This window comes from Peromyscus eremicus, chromosome 16_21 (genome assembly GCF_949786415.1).
Source record: "Peromyscus eremicus chromosome 16_21, PerEre_H2_v1, whole genome shotgun sequence".
NCBI classification, from domain to species: Eukaryota; Metazoa; Chordata; class Mammalia; order Rodentia; family Cricetidae; genus Peromyscus; species Peromyscus eremicus.
Genome location: NC_081432.1, coordinates 51,242,057 through 51,263,394, shown reverse-complemented (window position 1 = coordinate 51,263,394; position 21,338 = coordinate 51,242,057). Strand labels below are relative to the sequence as shown.

The window sequence follows — 21,338 nt, the reverse complement described above, 5'->3', positions numbered from 1 at the left end:
GCTACATGCCGTGAGTTGTGCTCTCTTGACAGGTCAAACATGCATCCAAACAGCTGTAAGCAGGTTTTTGCATACACTGCCAACCCCAAAGTGCTCCCTCACTTACACTATGTATGGAGGAGAATGTATTCAAGTGAAGAAGCCTGCAAGACTAAAGAAAAACTAACAACTCCTTTGCTGTTTCTGCTTTATAGTATAAAGAGGAATTTATACACACCAATGAGGACTTGGAGAAGTTAAGAAGTGGTAAGCTCAAGTACCCAAAGACCCCAGACAGGGGTGTCTTCCAGATAGATGGGTTAGACCCCAGGTCATGTGGGTGTGTTTATAGGGTGGTTCCCAGGGATGCCAGAGAGGAGAGAATAGGAAAAACATAAATGAGGAGGGTTCTTTGGGCAGATTTGAGTCTCCCTTAATGTTATAAAGGGCTAGGCCTCTGAGTATTTGCTAATGAAACATCCCCCATTGCCTTCCCCTTCTTTCTCCACTTTTCTTGAGATATAGAGCACTCAGAGTCCCATGCTGCTCACTTCCCTGCAGTAGGGCAGAGAAAAGATGCAAGTCCAGTGCTCACCTTGAGTTCTTCAGTCTGGTGGCTTGACCAGATGACGCCCTGCCCGTCCTTAAGAATCTATAGTGAGATGGTCCTAAAGGATTGGAGGTTCAGACTAGAGTGTGAGGAGGTGAAGAAACAGGAATGGATGGCAGCCATGGGGCTAGGGACTCATGCCTTCCTTGGCCCACTGCCTCCTGCAATGATTAGAAGACCACACAAAGATCCTGACATAGAAATTGTTCTCTGGACTAACCTTGCTATCCATTGATCACCTTGTTGCATTCTCTCCCACTTTCCTAAGAATAGCTATGAATAGAAGTCAATACTAAAAAATAGAAATTCCCTGGCATGTGTCTGGATGGGTAACAAGACAGAAATGAATTAGTATGCTACTGACCAAGGGCTGAGGAGGGAGGAACTATGGGATTCTTTAAAAAATACTAATTGTATTTAATTAGAAATATTAAGTTATCAAGCTATAATGTATTTCCTCTTGTATTTTTAGTCATTTGATGTCTTTTTATTCTGAAAGCATATGTGTAATCCAGGGATTTTTCCCCAAATCTCTCTCTATTTTTGTTTTCCTTTTTCAAAGATGGAGTTTTGATGTTCCAGCAAGTGCCCATGGTGGAGGTGGACGGAATGAAGCTGGTGCAGACCAGGGCCATTCTCAACTATTTTTCCAGCAAATACAACCTCTATGGGAAGGACATGAAAGAGAGAGCCCTGTACAGTATATTTCTATTTCAGTATCAATGGATATCATGAGAAGGATCTAAGTCTTTCATTGAATGATCAGATCTATGGCAGGGGGTCATGGCCACCAGTAGGCTTGCCTTGGTATTTATATTGGATTGAAGTATAGCAGAGTCCTCTGGTGATGAGGGATGAGTAATGGTAGGGTGGATCCTGGTGACTGTAACAATAACCAGGGATGTTCTCAGACACAAAACAGGGATAGAGGCTGGAGAGCTCTCATCAGCTTTGAATTCACGAGAACAGTAGAAACATTATTCCAGGTGCTCAGGCTTTTCCGCAGCTGGCTGCTCAGAACACGAAGTCTAGATATGAAGGATTGACAATGCAAGGATTTCATCTGCCAACTTTTAATTTCCAGGAATGATCATGGTCAGGACTAGGAAATTAAGCTACTAGCTAATTACATGGACTAGACCAGTGTTCAAGGGTAATAGAATCGAGATGCTTAAGATCCTGGAGTCATCTGGCTCGTGTCATGTAGAACTACAGCAGCTGGATTGAGTCAGTGCCACCAAACCTGGCAGCTTACCTCCCAGCTGTGGTAGAATTGCTTCACTGACATTTAGTCAACTATGGTGGCAGGGGACGTGGCTCAGTCAATAAAATCCCTCCTATCCGAGTGCACACATTGAAGGTGTGACATCCAGCATCCACATAAAGCCACGGTGCCACAGTGTGCTTCAGTAACCCCAGTGCTGGGAGGCAGGAGCCAGTGGATCCCGCATGCTTGCAGCCGGTCTAGTAGGAGCATCTGAGCTCCAAGTTTATCTGAGAGGCAATAGAGAAAAACACCTGGCATTGACCGCTGGCCTCTTCGTGCACATATATTTACAAGGGTATGCATATACACACACAAACATGCCAATTTATTTCAAAAGAACTTAAAATCTGATCTGAAATGTTGGTAGTTCCTCTAATAGTTAAATACAGTATTATCGATGACCCATCACTACCTCAGTCTGGTGTATATCGAAGAAAAACAAAAATATGCCCTCTTCTGTTCTTGTACAGAAAGGCTCATAGAAGCTTTCAAACTGTGGAAGAAATCAGCAAAATATGTAACTAGAAGCACTTGACATCCTTTTCTACATAACAGACCAAATTAAGATAAAAGCCAGCAGCTGTATCACTGGAAATATTTAGTTGGTGAACCTGAGCACTGAAGTGCCCACTCAACATTTCAAAGCCAATGCTGTCTGTCCAACCAACACTTAGCATTCGTGACCAGCAGCACACATCAATTGCTGTGGAGACTTAATTCTTTTTCAAGAATTTATGCCTTAGTGTTTCTATGTTTGATGACTGGAAGGGCCTCAGGGTGGAAATGGACTTGTGGGAGGAGAGATGGAGTTTTGGGAGGAGGGGATGGGAAGAGGATGAGGATGCAAGGAATGAGAGCAGACAGAATGCATTATACACTTGTATAAAATTTTCAAAGAATAAATTAAACGCATCAAAAATAAATTGGACAATCATAAAAAATTAGGGCTTCATACTATGCATTCTTGCAAGAAAATTTCTGGATGTTTTCTAAGCACGGTTTGAACTTTGGGGCATTATGTAACAGTCTGGGGAATTGTGTAACCATCTGTAGCTGAGTCCAGGCCTTGAGAATGCTGCTTCCAATAAGTCCTTGTGTTTCTATTCAAGCCACAAGTGTCACTGGAGCCACTGAATTTCATTGTCTGGGTCTTTGCTCTGTCCCGTTTTCCACATTGCTAAGACAGAACAACATATATTAGATGTTGACTGAACTTAATCAACGTGTTACTGTCCTTACAAAGTCCACACAACAGGTCTGTATTCAAATGCATAATACACAAAAACTAAAGTACATTTTAAAAAGTATAGCCAAACTAGTTTTGCAGGGCTTGAGAGATGGCTAGACAGTTTGATCAGTGGCTGCTCTTCCAGAGGACCCAGCACCCCCATGTGGCCACAAAGATCTGTATCTCCAGTTGCTGCAGGATCCAGTACCCTCTTCTGGCCTCCCTGCTCACCAGGTACACAAAAGGCACACAGACATGCATACAGGACACTCAAACACACAGAATAAAAACATTCTAAAACTAATTTTGAAGATCTTCCCACCTTTGGTTGTGGTTTATAACAGACATTAGCCTGAAGCAAAAAGATCAGAGTGCTCTGGCCCCCAGCATAGGTGGTGTGTGTTGTAGACAGAGAAAGAAGCCACAGGCAGAAAGCAGAGGGCTGGAGAGGACCACCCATCACAAGATAAGTGTGTTTGACTTGAGGATGGGTGGCTGGAGACTGTGTTCAAGGGTACGATGCAATCTCATCATACATCAAATTAGACTTCTGCTTCCTAAGTATGGACAAGTCTTTAAGCCAAACAAATCAACAGAATGCACATGACACCTCACCTGTGGAGAGGAGCGTCACTCCTGCACAGTCACCATGAACGAAGAACATAGGTGAGACCCCTGCCTTCAGTCTCTCTTGGTCTCATTTTCTATCGATTCAGAAAACCATATGCTCACCCTTGCCCTAGTCCAGTGGTTCTCAAACCTCCTAATGCTGTGACCCTTTAATACAGTTCCTCATGTTGTGGTGACTCCCAACCATACAATTATTTCCTTTGTTACTTCATAAGTGTAGTTTTCTGCTGTTATGGATTGTAATGTAAATATCTGATATACGGCATATCTGATATGTGAACTCCAAATATTTGATAAGCAATTGCAAAGGGGTCATGACCCACAGGTTGAGAAATACTGCCCTAATCATTACATGCACTTTCAACTCCTCTCCTTTTATAGTTTGAATTGCTAGTGCAGCCCCCTTATTAGTCCAGTCATTACCTTCACTGATTCTTCTGGGGTAAAATGAAGGCAAATTCACTAATTTGACCAGCGTGTGACTGATGCTTAGCCAGTGTTATCCCCATCCCGTTCATCTGCCCTGCTGTTAAGAGTAAGTGAATGCAGGAACATCCCCTTTCCTAAATCCCAAAGCAAAATACACCCTCCAGGGACATAACACAGATTTCCTGTAGGAGCAGTAAATTAGAAACTAGGTAAAGAATTGTAACTTTGAACTACATTTAGCCCAGTCTGAGGTCTGCTTTGACTCAGATGTGGCTTAACAGCCAAGGAGAGAAGAGTGACTGCTTCCTCCTTATCCTTGCAACTGGTGAGAACCTCTCACTGCAGGGTTTCCTCAAAGGGTCCCAGGGTCTTGGCCTCTGTGTGTCCCAAATCTGCCCTTATTTTACTCCTGTATCCTGAGTGTGAATTTTCACATTCGTAACTGAGCATGTGTAAGGGTAGACTTGGCTTTTCCCTCTCTTTACATGGTTTCATCAACTATAAGACAGAGGTAGCAACAACTGTGGTCCTGCACATGGGAATACTTCAACCAATGATGAGCCTCGTAATTGGCAGTGGTACTGTATGATTAGGGTGGAGATGAACGTTTTCTATCAGCTAATACAACATATCCATTGTAAATCAAAATACAGCATATTGGGCTAGATTTCTGGTAATTTTAGTATAAATAGACCTACCAAGCTTTCTATAAAAATATACAGTATGTAATTATGTCCAATTCCTAACTCTTTTATTTTAAAAGATTTGTATTTTGGATCTCTTATAGATGCGGTCCATGCTCTTTGATGCTTCTGAACTGGAGTGGTAGGTGATTACAAGCTGCTACCCCATGTGGGTGCTGAGAACCAAACTCAGGTGTTCTGTAGGAGCAGAATGTGCTCCTAACTGCTGTACTGTCTCCTCAGCCCCAATCCCTAAGATTTAATAAAGACAGTAAGCAACTGGGTTTAGTTTGTGTATTTGCTACAATAGACTGTTCATTGTTATTTAAAGTGTAATTCTGCTTGTATAAAAATGGGTGTATTGTGGTGGGTTTGCCAGCTGGGGCCTCACACATCTTCAATTAACTCCGTGTCCATCATACATATGAAGAGGCCACGCACAATATCTGACCTCCTCCATCTAGGTTTCAGAAGCATATTCTACGATGTTCAAATGATGGAGAAAAGGCATATTTCTCAGCAACTGTCCTGATCTTTAGTGATGCATGCCTACAGTTCATTGGACTTTTACATAGACCATGAGAAACATCAGAAGTCATTGGCTAGCATAGGGGTGGGATCACTATGAGTTAAAGTAAGTATTGCTTCTTCAGTTCTTTCTCGTCACACTAACCCCCTTATATTTGTTATTTCTGTAATCTCTGACCTGAGAACCAGCCGAAGACAATCCTATCTCATCCCACGGATTCATGAGACTGTTTGATAAAATCTCAGAGTGGTTCCCAATAGATTCGTACCAGGATGGCACTTAAGACATTCCTCTGAACCTTCCAGAAAGAAGACACACAGTGCTTCAGGAGAGTTGATACCTCTTAACCATCCCTCGTGACATGCATTTATGCTCTCATGGTTTGGTTCACTGATATATGTATTTATGTGTGTGCAAGCAAATCGAGAGACTGTTGCTCTGACAGGCAGAATGAAGTGCGTCTTCTCACTCTTGACTGTACCATGTTAGAGATAGAATCTGATTGGGACAGCTTAACTTAGTCCTAAATGTGACCCTACCTAACACTTATATCAATGGGAAGGCAATTTTGCTGCAATATATTTCTAGAATTATGCCTTAAATAAAAATTTCAGTTTTGAAGATATACATAAATATACTTAACCTAGTGACTGCATCTCTACACATCAAAGAATATATACATTAAAACTACATGAGGAGACTTATCAGAACTTGAGATACTTATTTAAATGTGATTTAAAGAAAGTATAAAATGATTTATGCATGTTATTCTAGAATTACAACATAATTAATGAATAAATATTTAATGACATTACCCAATTATTACTGTTTTGAGGCTGTGTACTCAGTTCAGTGGTAGAGCATTTGGTTAGCATGTATAATTTACTGGGTTCCATTCCATGGTCTGTTAAAGAAAGAAAAGAAAGAACCATTCTACCTACAGAGGTGTGAGAATCAACCGTGGTTGTTTATAAAATTACTACAACGTTTTAGAGAGGCACATTGGTGCAATTAAAAATGGCATATATGTGGTACATGTTATTTGGCCATAGGAAAAAATGATACACTGATACATGTTGCAACAGTGGAGGAAATCTTGAGAAGATTCTAAGACATACTAAGTGGAAGAAGTCGGAGCAGTCATGGATTCTGTTTACATGAAATGTCAGAGTAAAGACTGTTGGGAAGAGAAAGTAACGACTGAACTGGAAAATATCAGGGAAACTGTTCTGGACCTGGATAGAAGTGACGGTTTATCCACACCATGAATGTGCTAAATACCACCCAGTCGTTACCACTTAAAAATGTGTAATATTTGGTGAACTTTACCATTAAAACGATGCAACTTCCAAAAAGAAAATGTTAAGGTACAAAGGCTTAAAATGTGCCTCAGCAAAAAGTACGAAGTTTTAGATAAATGAAAACAGAGGCTAACATATATGTGATAAGTAGATATTATGTGGGAGAACTCCCTTTAGTTGTCACAATGGAGTATGGGTGAGAACACAGATGGCTTTTCTGATCTTGTCCAGGTTGGACTTTGTCTTGCTCTCAGTATCCATCCCCTCTCCATCTCTCAGTCCAGGCTGTTATGTGAGTTATACTGTTGTTGTCTGCATAGAACTCCTATATACACATGCCTTCACCCTCGCAAGTGGCCCAATTTTTTCTTTCTGTGTGAGAATCGGTCATGGCTGTGGTTAGACTTTCGTCATTCCTAGCTTCATTTCCATCTACGTATTCTATGTTTTAATTTTATCTACTTAGAGATCACTGTGAATAAGAATCTGAAACATTGTCATTCTCTGTACTGTATAAACCCATTAATGTATGAGCCTAATGTATAACACAGAAGCAAAAATTACTGGATATGAATGTCTTAAAAGTGTCTTTGTGGGTGCTGGAGAGATGCTTCAGTGTCAGGGCACTTCCATGCTGCTCTTCCATGGACCTGAGTTGGATTCCCAGCATCCACATTACACTTCACAATCATCCAAACTCCAGTCCAGGGAGATCTGATGACATCTTCTCACCAATGTGGGTACCAAGGATGCAGGAGGTGCACAGAAATACCTGCAGACAAAATGCCCATCATGTGAAATTCACTGAAGAAAGACGTCTGTGGAAAATGCCACTGAGATGTTTTCTTCACCAGCTCACTGTGTTCACATCTGTTTCTGCTCCTATGGAGGCACCTGCCACTAGATTAAAGGTTTTATGTGGATTATTCAAGATGGCTTCATCTCGAGTTTCACAGTTTAAGTACATCTGTAAAGAACATTTTCCAAATTCAATTCATATTTATAAGATCCTGGAATTTAGACATGGGCCTATCTTTTGAGGGAGATATATTATAAACTTAACTTACTCTATAGTGTAATGGACAAAACGTGGCAATTGCTGAATGATGGATAATTTGTGGTTGGGTATACTATTTCACTTTCTGTTAGAAATTATTGTAAATACTCTAAATTAATTGAATGAGTTGGTACTATGGTCACATTTTATGCCCATTTATAGGGACTTGACACACACAAAAGCCCATGGGAGAAGCACATTAAACACATAATATGAAAATAACCCGAGGCACCATTATTGAGAAAACGCATTAGTAGCTGAAAGTAGAAGAATCGATCACAAACCACATCCAAAGGCCTATTGGTGAGAAGGTAAAATCCAGGACACCCATGTCAGTGTGAATTTCAAAGAGAAACATCTCCTTTTAGCATAAGCACATTCCCACAATATTTGGGACATACTCATATTAATAATCACTATTATCTGAAACTCAGCTGTTTGCTCTGTACCTTACCTGGTGGCCCATTCAACAGAAATACTCCCTAGTGCCAATAGCTGGCTCTTTACAGCACCTCCCAGCTTAGCTAAACAGAGATTTCCTGCTTGTTTTAGCCCTTGCCTGCCACTCATGGAAACCTCACAGGGCGTTTCTTGTGAAAGTCCATCCTCACTGACACACAAGAGTTAAATCTGTCGGAATTCTGTTCTTCAAGTTTTCCACTGGCAGCATTGAAGAGGAAACACATTAAACAAACTGTTTAGCAACTCAAGCATGACTTTGCATTTTCCTTCTAATCTCTCATAGAACTTTCTAGCCTTTGGGCAATGTAGGAGCAGCTTTTCTCTTATTGGATTGTCTGCCCTTGACTGGGAAGGGCTTATTCAAATTAACAAATAGATTGTGAAACAGAAACTCTTCCGTGGAGCTCTTTAGAGGGAACAGCTTTTTAAGACGGTAAGTACTAAATCAAATCAATTTTCCTAACACACACACACACACACACACACACACACACACACACACTCCTTTGGTACCTAGAAAATACTTCAGCACAAGAAAACATCAGTTTTATTCTCATATTATTCAGACTTGGCATGCTTCAGGACAGTCTAAGAATTGTTGTTCAATTTCTGCTGGAAACATTGTTATAGAGGGGTAAAATGAAAGATTTAGAAAATTGAGGCATGAATTTAATGGTAAGAGGCAAATTAACTTCCTAAGGAGGAAAGAGAGGTGGTAACAGCCCAGAAAACCTGGCATTGTGTCCAGGGAAGAGAAGCATGATACTTACTGTAAGTATTACAGCTCTGAGGGGAAAGGCTTCCACTAGGAAAGTGTTAGAATTCTGAAGGGAAAAGCTTCTAAATGGAGATGCTGCAGCTTTGATGGGGACAGGTGTCCCCCATTGCAGCTCTGAGTGGGGGAGGTTCTGTCATGGAAGTGTTACATACAGCTCATACGGGAAAGGCATCCTGGCCGTCAGGAGCCAATGAGTACCTCTAAGTCACACAACACAACAAACCTCACACAAGAGATTTATTGACACAAGAGGGTGAGAAGCAGCAGAAAAGAGAGCAGGACACAGGCTTATAAAGAGTTCTTTGGAGGAAGAATTTCCAGGGTGGAGATTTCCAGGGTGAGGATTAGTGAGATTTCAAGTCCTGAGCTTGGAGCAAACCCAGGGATTGGTGGGATTTTGTGCTCAGGGATGGGTGGGTTTTCATGCTCAAGGATAGGTGGGTTTTTGTGCTCAGGGATGGGTGGGTTTTTGTGCTCAGGGACTGGTGGGTTTTCATGCTCAGTGACTGGTGGGTTTTTGTGCTCAGGGATGGGTGGGTTTTTGTGCTCAGGGATGGGTGGATTTGGGTAAGTTTTTTCACCAAGAAATGGACTCGGATCTTTTACCCTACACTTATGCTAGAGTTGCTTTCTTTATAGAGGAAACCAAAGCGTGATTGTCAATTGTGATGTGGAGGCAAGACATAAAGGCAAGGAGAACTAAAGAGATGAGGAAGAAAAATGAACTCCTCACCTCTGCTGGCTGAGATTTTGATTATGATCATGAATTATGTCTGGAGTCCAAACATATGTATTAATTATTTGCTCCTTTTCACTTGTATTCCATCTTATCAGTCTACAAACCAATGCAATATGCCTTATAAACTACATACAATCTATTTATTGAGGGAAACTCTTTGGATAAGAGTAAACATGTTGCCTAACCTTTTAATTGTTTAGACAGTTACAACTACAAATTTAACACAACTATGTGTGGATTGCTATTGGTAAGACAGCTCTCTCTCTCTCTCTCTCTCTCTCTCTCTCTCTCTCCCCATATACATATTTGGGTTTACACAACTATTCTCTTATTTTTTCAGAAATATTGAGAAACACTGAGTTCATCCAGATACTTGCAATCAAGTATATAATTGTACTTTGACCATATTTATCCCTGCTACCCTCTCTTGCCCCCTCTTCTGCTAGTCTCCTTCCTTGTTCCAAATAGTCCTCCTCCACCCTGTACCCTCCCCTTCCTCTCTCTCCCCTCCCTCCTTTCTTCTCCCTTCCTCCTTCTCCCTCTCCCTTTCCCTCCCTCTCTCTAATTAAATCTATACTAAAACCATTTTTAGGCAGTGATTTTTCAGTCTATTTTATTTTCATTCTTTTATTCTATGTACAAGGTGTCTTGGCTATATCCAATTCCTATTCCCTCTCTCCCTCCATCATTCCAGCTCCTTCTGCTTCCCCTCTCAGACACATCATCCCTCCCAACTTCCTGCCATCCTCTTGCTTTGCTACCCACTGAGTCCAGTTAGTTTTGCCCAAATGCACAAGGATGTGGAATCATTCACTGGGTCATGATCAACCTACCAGTGAAGTGACTCCTCTGCCTCAGCAGCTGTCAGCCCCCAATAGCTCTTCAAGCAGGGGTGGAGCACTAGGAAGCTCTTCTCTCTCACACTGGAATTTTTAACTGGATTGATTTTGTGCAGGTAACTATGGTGGCAATGGGTTCAAGTAGGCAGCAGCCATGTCATGGAGGAGAACTGCACTTCACAGCACCCCTCCCCATTTTCCAGCTTGTAGGCTCTTTCTACCTGCTCTTCTACTGGACCTGCACATGTAGAAGACCCTGAGCCTTGAGTGGAAGGCAGGCCTTTTCCTCATGAACTCCAACACTGCTTTCTGCTGACATACCCTGAAATTCTTCCCTGGGGCATGAGTCTGAGTATCCCGGCTTCCAGTGAGCAGAGTCTCTGAGTAAAACTCCAGCTGCTACAGCTGGCAGCCTTGAGCCACATCTTCCACCGCCAGCAACAATGTCCTAAAACTATGTAGGCTAGGAAAATCCAGACTGAGATTTACTGCTGTAGAAGCAAGTCATTTTCCATGTCAGGAGCGGTAGATTGTCATCTAGTCTTTGCAGTAATTAAGCAGATCACCAGTGACATCCCCTCTGTAGGATTCAGGCATCTCTTGGCACAGCAGAGGAATGGCAGGACAGATAGAGTTCCCCAAACTCAGCACAATTGTCAGTGTGTGACCTTTCCTGGGGAGACATGAAAAAGTATCTACTTACCCCAGATAGGGCACCATTGACAAATGAAGGCAACAATTTCATCCACATCTAACTTTGGGAACTAAGGACTTTACTGAGATTAATTTCAGGAGCACGTTGAATCAAAGGCATAGGTAATGACTCAAATCTGCCTCCTAGAGCTTCCTGCCTGGGTTGTAGGAAGGTCCAGTGGACAATCCTTTCCGAGCAATTGTTCACTACTTTTATCACCTTGTGGAGGGGCCTTGTGAATCTTGTAGCTTTTATGATCTTCCTGAGCCTCTTGGGTTTCCTTAGCTTCCTTAGACTCATAAGCTTAGTTCCTTCATAAGACTATATTTTTGAGTCAGAGGAAATAGCTACATAACACTGCCCATTTTGGCTGGCTTACCCTTCCTATGAAGGATTTCCCTCTCTGTTTTAGTATGTTGAGAGGGATTCATGACCTCTACAACCCAAGAGTGTACAGTATTTCATATGTATATCCCCTACCCTCAGGCTGTGATGGTCCAATGAGTCCCCAGCCTCTGCACTGGGGAAGCAGCCTAAGATCTGGCTGAGGATCAGTCAAGGAGCTGACTTTTCAAGGGCTAACACTTGAGAAGTATGAATGGGAAGGACAAACCCTGAGCATTTGGCAGTTAGCTAGAATGCATAGGTCATTAGAATGTGGAAGTCAATAATGCCACGAAACAAATGTTACCACTGGGGGGAAAGGGGCTGAAAGTCCAGGTGTCAAAATAACCAGGTCTAACAGTTCACGGGAAATGAATCTGTGGAAAAGGATATTGAATAGATGTTATAGAGGAGCAGGCTGGCAAGATGCTGCACAGTAGTGTTTGTGTGAGATGTGGTCCTGATTTGAAGGGAAGAAGGCAGACATCTCAGACTTCCAAAATCTATTCTTTCGGTCAAGTAGCACCCCAACCCCAGTGCAGAAGGGATAGCATCTTCATTGTCTTAGATGACTTGCCTTCTCCCATGGTTCTCACTTGCTTATCCATCTGAATCAGGATCACAGGTGGAGGTCCCTAGAGACAGATGATGTGAAGTTACTGTTGAGTACATGCTGCTCTGCAGCTTTGCAGGAGGCCCATGAATTCCTGTAAAACCTTACAGGGAAAGGACCAAATCAGACAACGATCATCCCTGATGCATTGCAATGGCTCCAGATGGGGTGGCTGATGTTCCAACACTTGCTAGTCTCCTAGGAACTAGGGCAATGGTGAATGTGCTTGTGCTATGTTTCTATTATGAATGTTATATGAGGATTCTGTACTGCTCTTTGGCCCCTGAAGGTAGGCAGGTGTAAACTGTCTCTACAGTCAGAAGAGAAACTGAGACTCAGATTTAGTAACCTATTGAGTCCATGTGTCTCTAAATGGAAGGACTTATGTGTAAGACTTCCTTCTACCTCTTAAGGATGTACCACTCTTAGCCAGATGTTATGAATCATCAGAGATGTAACTCCCCTTATTTACTACTGGAATCACTATAGATTTGTTCCCTTTTTTTAAAACATATTTTCTTCTTTCTATTATTTTTGCTTCCTTGTATTTTGTTTTGTTGTTGTTATTTTGAGACTATATATATATATATATATATATATATATATATATATATATTGTTCCACCTAGCCTCAAACTCTTTATCCTCCTGCCTCAGCATCCCACATACTAGGATTACAGTCATGTACCACCACACACAGAAGCCAGTTTTCTTACTGGAACAAATAAAGCTATGTTGTCCTCATCGCACTGAGTTCCTTAAGTCTTCAAAGTAAAGCACTGAAAAGCTTTATGAAATTTTCTTTCTCTGGAGTTCCAGAAAAGCTGCTCATAGAAGGGCATTAATGAATAGAGGCTCCCTCATTCCTTCTTCAACCTTGACTAGGCTGAAGGACTCTGGGAAATGGGCAGTAGGTCCTCAGGAGAGCAGCATGGAGCTCAGGGAGGGCTGCAGGATGGAGTGGAGAATCCCTGACCTGCACCAGGAGAAAGTCAGTAATCAAATGCTGTGAGAGTGGGAGTGTAGTGTTTCTCACTGACCTTGATGAAACTCTCTGTATGTCGAGCACCATGAGCTGTTTCCATGATGTTGTAGACAGGGCAGTTACTCCTGTGACTCAGGAACATGTTGAGACCCCATCAAGTCATTGAGTCTCTCTCATTGTCATTCTGTGGACTCTGTGAGGCTGTGTGATACTCTTTGTCCGGTCATGAATCGACCTTTGGAAGGCTCTTGTTTGGAAACTGGAGAACATTAGAGTGAGGAGCATTATGATGAAATACTGTGGAACTCGATCCTCTATCAATAATAATAGGATTAGTGAGCAGATTTGAATCACTTGGCTCTGTGTCCCCAATAATCAAATACCTGAAGCCAAGTGAACTTTACTCTCCCTTTCATTCTGCTGAATTATCCCCATAATAAGAACATGCAGTACTCACATTCTAAATAGTCAGAAGGACAGAGTAGTCTCTTTTCCAACAGATTTTATAATGTAAAGGTTGGAGCTTAAAAGCTCTACATCTTAAGTGATGCAATTTAAAGTAGTTTGCTATTTTAAATCCAAGTGCACATAATTTAAAAAATACATCTGTTGGTAAAGACAAGGAGATTGTTTCAAACTGCACAACATCAAAACTTTCCAAAAAGAAATGTAATGTTTTCTAACAGTCTTGGGGTCTGAGGGGAAGGGAGTTTCCCCAAGTGCAGCGCTGGAGCCTCTGGTCTCAGTGACTCCTGGGTATTTAGTTTACTCTCATGACCTCGCTGGCTCCATTTGGCCCAGGACCCACTGCATTTTATCTCTGGTTCTTTGCTGTGTTCTACCTCCAAGCAGCCAGAGATGAGAGCATCAAATTTCCTTAATGACTCAGCAGGATCTATTATTCATTCACAGTGACTGAGTGAGCATACACACATGCATATGTCCACACATACAAGGTACACACACTGAACTGAAAACACATCCATGTCCTTAATCCTTTCTGCACTGTGATACTTCCTATCCTTTTCTATTTCATTAAAAAAAGTGGATTCCGGCCGGGAGGTGGTGGCGCACGCCTTTAATCCCAGCACTCGGGAGGCAGAGGCAGGCGGATCTCTGTGAGTTCGAGGCCACCCTGGGCTACCAAGTGAGTCCCAGGAAAGGCGCAAAGCTACACAGAGAAACCCTGTCTCGAAAAACCAAAAAAAAAAAAAAAAAAAAAAAAAGTGGATTCCATAACCCACCTAGAGATTTCCACCATATTTTGAAACTAATACCACAACTAATACAACCTAGACCTTGGTTTCGAATAGAATAGTGAATACTGGAACGGCGCTTCATCTTGGGGAGGCTCCTCTGGAAACCTCTGTCTCTACAGCCGTACACTGGAAAGAAATTTTGTAAGTCTCATTAGGTGATTTTTTTAATTACGATAAAATGAAGATAGATGAACTGATGAAAATACCCAATATGGCAGATGTGGAAAACCCTTAGCTTGGCATCAGGTCCAAAAGAAACTCCATTTTTCCAAACCACAAAGGATAGGTGTCCCTTTCCATGTGATGGGTATCCAGCAGGGCAAGAGAAGCTGCCTGACCCAACTTCAACTTTTGTAGAACCAGAGTATGCTCCAAGAGTGAGCTGAGCAAGGAGGCAGGAGTCATAGGACCCAGGAAGGAACAGAGACAGAGCATGCAACTCTGAGACCTCATTTACCGGGAGGGAGCAGGTGCCGGGAAGAAGCAGCTAGAGTTTGAATATGGCGGTTTAGCAAAAGCCAGAAGAAACAAATGATCCACTGCTTAGGAGAGTTCTGATCAGCAGCCTGAATGGCTTAGGAGAGGCCCAACCCCTTGGAAAGGGGTATATTTTTGCCATTCCTGGTTTTTTCATCACCAGATGAACTGATGATATGACTGCTCCGTGGCATGGTTAACGGGGTGGTCTTTGTTTTAGATGAGAGAGAGAGAACAGCAAGAGACATTGGAAAGAGTTCAGAGCAGAGAGAAGGTAGTAGCTTGAATATGGTCACTAGACTAGACCTGGCCAGGAGAGAAGCAGGAGCTGAGCAGAGAGAGGCGGGGTGGGGGTGGGAGGGAGAAGGAGGGAGGTGGAGCTCAGCAGAGCTGGGCTGGGGGGAGGGAGACAGAGGAAGACAAAGTGCAGGCAAAAGACGGAGCATAAGTTATAAGGAGGGGGAGTCGGGAAGCCCAGGAGCTGGAGAAGTTTTGGGTAGGGGAGGAGGTGAGAAGGGCTAGGATGCTAGCCTGGACTTTGAAATGTGCAACAGGTACTTGTGATACCTAGGGAGCCTGGAACCAGCATGTGCTTTGGTATGCTGTTAGGCACCTCAGAGAGCCTTCTGCCAGGGACTTGGCTCCTTTTGGTACAGGGAAACCTGTTTCAGGTTTCACAGGAATGCTGCCTTTGGCTAACCACCAGAATTTGGGGAAATGGAGTTTCTTTTGGACCTGACACGTGGGTCTATGTTCTGTAAAATGAACTCAGCAAAACCTCTTTTCCTTGATTTCACATAGAAATGCAGACGCAAAGAAAGAAAAATCGCATCTCAAAGAGGCAAGGAATTGGCATTCTATGTCATGGGCAGATATGACCGTTTTAGAGGGCAGCTGAGTTATTCTCAGCACACACTCTCCGTTTGGTGCACCAGACCCTTTGATGCCTGACCTCTGCTTTTGATCAAACAGAGCCTAACAGCCCAAGGGCTGAAAAGTGCCTGCTGCCCTGGTCGTGCTGCTGGCCATGTCCTCTGGGTTTGATACACTCAGTCACGAGCCTTCCTACACGAGGATACAGATCCTTCTTGTTTTATTCCTCTCTGTGATTATTCATGTCTGTCACTGGTTTGCTGTGGTTGTGAACCATGCCTCAAAGTTCCCTGATAGCCAGTTTCCTTAACTGAAAAAATGGAGAAACAGCCAGTTCCTATGGTCATGTGACTATTACAGGCACTGTGTCCAGAGATCTGGGCTGGGATACAGAGCTTCCCAAGCATATGAAAAGCCCTGGGTTAAACCTTTAAAAGGGGAGGAGGAGGGAGATGAGAGGATAGGAAGGGAAGAGAGAAAAAGAGAGTGGGGTGTAGTGGGTAGGACCATTAGAGGTCTACAGTAAACTGTAGTTTGCTGGTACTCTGTTTTCCCATTACGTCCCACACATTTTTATCCTCCACTCTGACCGATGAACCGGTTTTGTTTTTTTTTTTTTTTTTTAAGTCACATTTTAACTAATGGAGACGCTAATCTGGTTTGTGCAATCAGAGGGTGGTTCCTTTGGACTAGGGAACATATTCCTGGAATGTCTCCAACACTGGCATAAGGAAGCCAGCCTTCTTCAGTGTAGTGGCTGCTGTCCAAACACCCTCACAGGACAGACTTTTAACAGCCAGTGTGTTTCATTCCTGTTTAGAAAAACCAAGCATTTGCTGCCATGGCAGGGAAGCCGGTCCTTCACTACTTCGACGGCCGGGGCAGGATGGAGCCTGTCCGGTGGCTCTTGGCTGCAGCTGGAGTGGAGGTATGTTTCGACTTGAGTCATTTTAAGTTGAACATGAAATTGATTTTACCAAACATTTTTCTCACATGGGCCATCAAAGTGTCCTCCTGAACGACCTACAATAAAACATGCCAACTATTAATTTACTATCTTAATAAACTATTAATTGTTTTCATCAGCGATCATTAACATTAAAATAAGGACTGGAGAAATGGTTCAGCAGTTAATGAGCACTTGCTGCACTTCCAGAGGACCTGAGTTCAAGTTATATATCACATGTATACACAGACCCACAAAGAGACAATAAAATAAATCTTCAAAAACACTAAGATAAGTGTAAGTAATTTATCAAAACTTGTATACTTTATTTCAATTTAAACCATCAGTAAAAATGTAAATGGAAAACTTATGCCACTTAGAGAAAAAAACAGAAACATAAACATTGCCTATGGTGTTGCAAAGTTACTTTAATGTTCTTGGTGTGCTCATGCATTGTAGTTGTTTTTAGCACAGACTCTGTGTTTTGTTTTTTATTATTTGTGTATGTGAATCTGTGTGTGCAGATGCATATGTTATGTGGGTGGGGTGATGTTTTATTTGTGCACTCCAATAAAGCTTATCTGGGGATCAGAGGAAAAAGCCAGCCACTAAATTAAACCTAAAGGTCAGACAGTGGTAGGACACACCTTTAATCTAGCATTCAGGAGGCAGAGATCCATCCAGATCTCTGTGAGTTCAAGGCCACACTGGGAACAGAACCAGACATGGTGGCACATGCCTTTAATTCCAATACTAGTTAACCATAAAGGTTTGGAGGTCTGTACAGACAGACAGGAAGTGATAAAGCTGAGCGGAAAGAGGAAGTGAGATGGTAGAGCACAGAAAGGTATATAGGCATGAGTATACAGGAAGTAGCTCTCTTTGGAGGCTGAGGAGTTGGTAAGGTGAGGTTGGTTGTGGCTTTTGTGGCTTGTTCTATTCCTCTGATCTCTCATTTTTTACCCCAATATCTGGCTCCATGTTTTGTTTTGTTTTGTTTTGTTATTAATAAGACTGTTTAGCAATTCATCTTACATGTGGGCACATGTGTGGAGGCCGGAGGATTGCCTCAAGTGTGCAAGTGTGATGATTTCTCCAGGATCAGCCTTTTTTTTTTGTAGACAGGCTCTTCACTGCCCTGGCGCGCACTATATAGGCAAGGTTGATTGGCCAGGGAGCCTCAAGTTTGCATGGGTTCTACTTCTTCAGCTCTGGGATTACAAGGACACACCACCACATTCAGCTATTTTACGTGGGATCTGGGAATCCAACTCAGGTCACCATGCACACACAGCAAGCATTTTTCCAAATAAACTATTTTTCCCAGCCCAGTTCCTATGCTCAAGAGAAACAATTTGAACTATTTAAGGATGAAACAGAGGCAGAGGAAATGAGGCCAAGGCAGTGGGGAAGGGAGATGAAGGAGAACCAAGTACAATCACTCACACACATACACACTCATGCACGTGTGTGTGTGTGTGTGTGTGTGTGTGTGTGTGTGTGAAAATGTAATTAAAGCAACTGCTTCATCTCTTAGCTTAAAAACAATTAAAAGATTAATAAGTAAATCAAAGACACAAATAACCATCTTCATCCCCCCAAAAGAGATTTTAAAAAGTCATATACTCTTTTAGTTGTATCATTTGGCAGTTCAGTTCTTAGTTCAACATTCTACAGTTGGAGGAAAATAAGGGGTATAATATAAAATGTACCTAGGCCAAATGGCATACCATAGTGCTTTTAGGCCACAAATTTGTACAGAATGTTACTGAACTAAATGTTGTAGGAATTAGAACACTATGATAATTACTTATGAATGTAAACATAGAAAAATAATTGTGTAAAGTGCTCACCCTGCATAGTGCTTAGAATGGAAATTGTGAGTCAAGGACTGAGGAGTGAGTGAAGGGAAGCCCAAGGCATCACTGTTTAAGACCGTGTGGGTCTGAAATGCCCTCCAAAGGTCTGAGAACTCCAGTCCCCAACCTGTGGCTATGTTGGGCAGCCGTGGGACCTGTAAGAGGTGGGGCCTGGTTGGAGGAAGTTAGGTCCTAGGATGTCTGCTCTTAAGAGGCATTCTTGGACTCCAGCCTCTTTCTCTCTCTTTGCTTACAGCAGCCATACGAACAGTTGGCTCCAGCAGGTGGTCTTGCCTGAATGTTCTAGCCAGGCCCAAAAGCAATGAAGGCCACTGAGCGAGGACCGAAACCTCTGAAAGCCTGAGCCGAGATAAACTTTCCTTCTCTTATGTTGCTTATCTCAGGGATTTGCTACAGTAGCAGAGGCTGACTGACTTCCAACAACAGTAGATTGTTCATAAACGCTTTACATTCAGGGAACACTAGATTACGAAAAAATCCTCAATAATAAATTAACCTTAATGTAAACGTGCAACTTCACAAATTTCATTTTTTAAACATTTTTTGCTTTTGTCATTAACAATCAGAAAGAGCACACATTGTGTAGCCAAATAAAATATTTCTAAATTTTGTCTATTTTTAATGTTTTCCTTTTTTTTTTTTTTTTTTTTTTTTTGGTAAGTGTTATTTAAACATAAGACACACACTGGCCTCAGCCTGATGGTGATCTGATCGTCGATGTCATCATCCTCTTCTTCCTCCATATCTTGTCACACTGGAAAGTCCTGGGACAGTGACCTGCATGAATTGTTGTCTCCTATGAGGATGATGCCTCCCTCTGGAGCAGCTGTTGAGGCATCTGCCTTAGGCTCATAAGAAGAGATGTCGCTCTCTCATGAGTTTTCTTGACATCCCTGAGAGCAGATAATGGAGCGCGATTTTCCTCTTCGCAAATGAAAGATTGTACCATGTTGAGGTCCATGTTTTCAACTTTAAAGGAATGTTCCTGTGAGTCTTCCTAAACGTCCCACAGCAGTTCTGCTCCTCCAGCCTCTTTTTAATCTATGCAGTCACCATGCGGTAGTAAGTCTGAAATTCCGCTATAGCCTATGGGACCGCATTTGCACTAACAGTTTGCTGTTGACTCAGACATTGTTATAGAGGGTGTGAGTGAACATGAAATTTGAGATTTCCTTCAAGTGATCACAAAAGAAGAGGTGTAGATGAAAGCCTGTTGCCTTTATTTGATAATTGCTGAAAGTAAGTGAGGGGTACAAAGAAGAACATCACGATTTTCTGTTGACGTGTATACATATCCAACATGGCAACAATAAAAGGATTGAAGCATACACACTAAGGAAACAAATGGAATTACATGAAAATACATGCTCCAGAGGAGGGGTGGGCAGGAGACACAGTACAAACCTTCCGTTACCCATGAAACACGTTCATTCATGTTATCTCGAGCAGTCTGGTTGTTTGGCGGATCCTGGGGATACAGGGCCATAACAGACAGACACGGTGCTGGCTTTGGGGCATTGCATTGCCAACATAAAAGCCATAGTTCTCATCTTAAAGGGGAATGGAGACAGTTTATTCTGGAGCTATTTGAGTGACCATGGCCCCAGGGAACACAATTTAGGTTACCTCAAATTCCATGTTCCAACATGAAAGTAGGTCCACAGGGTTTTTATAGTTTTACAGAACAAAAGAAAAGGTCACAAATCAAGGCCAGTACACCAGAGAGGCAGGGACAAGGAGATGAGGAGAGCTATTCTATAGGCCTAAGAGAGTCTCTGATGACAGTCTTAGCTCTCGGGTTGGAGGAAGCTAGTGTCCTGCTGAGTTAATAGCTTCTAAGAGGTTTCTACCTATTATCACAAGATGTTAGTTCTAAGTTAATAACCTCTAAAAGGTTTTTACTTACTATCATGAGATGATAGTTCAGATAAACAGTGGGGCATGGAATGGCTGCTCCACAAGGCTAAAACTAGCCCAAGACAAAGTAATTAGTATTTGAACCTGTAAAATTCCAATCTCTCCACGATACTGAAGTTCCAGTTGGTCCACAAACCTCTGCAGGCAGACACAAACTCCTTCCAGGAGTTTTTCACTTACAGCCAGACACAATTTCATTTCAGGAATTCTCTATTTCAGTATATATTTATGTATACTTGATTTAAATATATATATGTATATATATACATTTTTACACACACACACACACACACACACACACACACACACACACACACACACACATATATATATATATATATATATATATATATATATATATGACATGGAATCCAGTTTTTTACAGGGTTAAAAGGCAATTTTTGCAACTGTTGGAGCAGGAATCCAGTATGGATCTCTGTGATTCAGTTGAACACTGCTTTCTAGAACTGTCACAAGGACAAAAAAAATTCTCAGTTCAGGCCAGAGGGAGCCCATAACTGGGTGACAGTTTTTCTGAAAAGGAAGTCATGGAAACTGCCAAGAGATCTTGTTCCTGGGAGGCAGTGATCAGAAAGGGAGATTACAATATGAGGCCCCATCTTCCAGCTGGGCTTCCATGGCCTCCTCAGCTTCATAGCAAAATGTTTATCAAAACCTCGGATTAGTCCCCTTTCACTCTGTGAATATATGGATTGTATGGCCTAATCCTGTTTCAATTTAATGAAGAAACAAGAAAAAAAAATTGTAGAATCAGCACAG

The 21,338-nt window shown here is 42.1% G+C and overlaps 2 protein-coding genes across 6 annotated transcripts in view; both read left to right on the top strand.

Moving 5' to 3' along the window:
- The window catches only part of LOC131926066 (glutathione S-transferase A6-like), a 92,483-nt gene extending 91,121 nt beyond the window's left edge, over positions 1-1,362 (top strand). For all 4 annotated transcript variants that reach the window (XM_059281316.1, XM_059281318.1, XM_059281315.1 and 1 more), the window contains 2 exons: positions 195-246; positions 1,152-1,362. In XM_059281316.1, the coding sequence (XP_059137299.1) occupies positions 195-246; positions 1,152-1,324 (225 nt within the window). In that variant the 3' untranslated portion in view covers positions 1,325-1,362. The remainder of the gene's footprint in view (positions 1-194; positions 247-1,151) is intronic.
- LOC131926063 (glutathione S-transferase A3) overlaps positions 1-21,338 on the top strand; it is a 33,853-nt gene that overhangs the window by 4,543 nt on the left and 7,972 nt on the right. The window contains exons 1-2 of one of the 2 annotated variants that reach the window (XM_059281311.1): positions 8,488-8,608; positions 16,636-16,743. The exons of the other annotated variant lie outside the window; for it this stretch is intronic. Of the exons in view, the coding sequence (XP_059137294.1) occupies positions 16,657-16,743 (87 nt within the window). The 5' untranslated portion in view covers positions 8,488-8,608; positions 16,636-16,656. Of the gene's footprint in view, positions 1-8,487; positions 8,609-16,635; positions 16,744-21,338 lie in introns of those variants that run through there. 2 annotated transcript variants of the gene reach the window in all.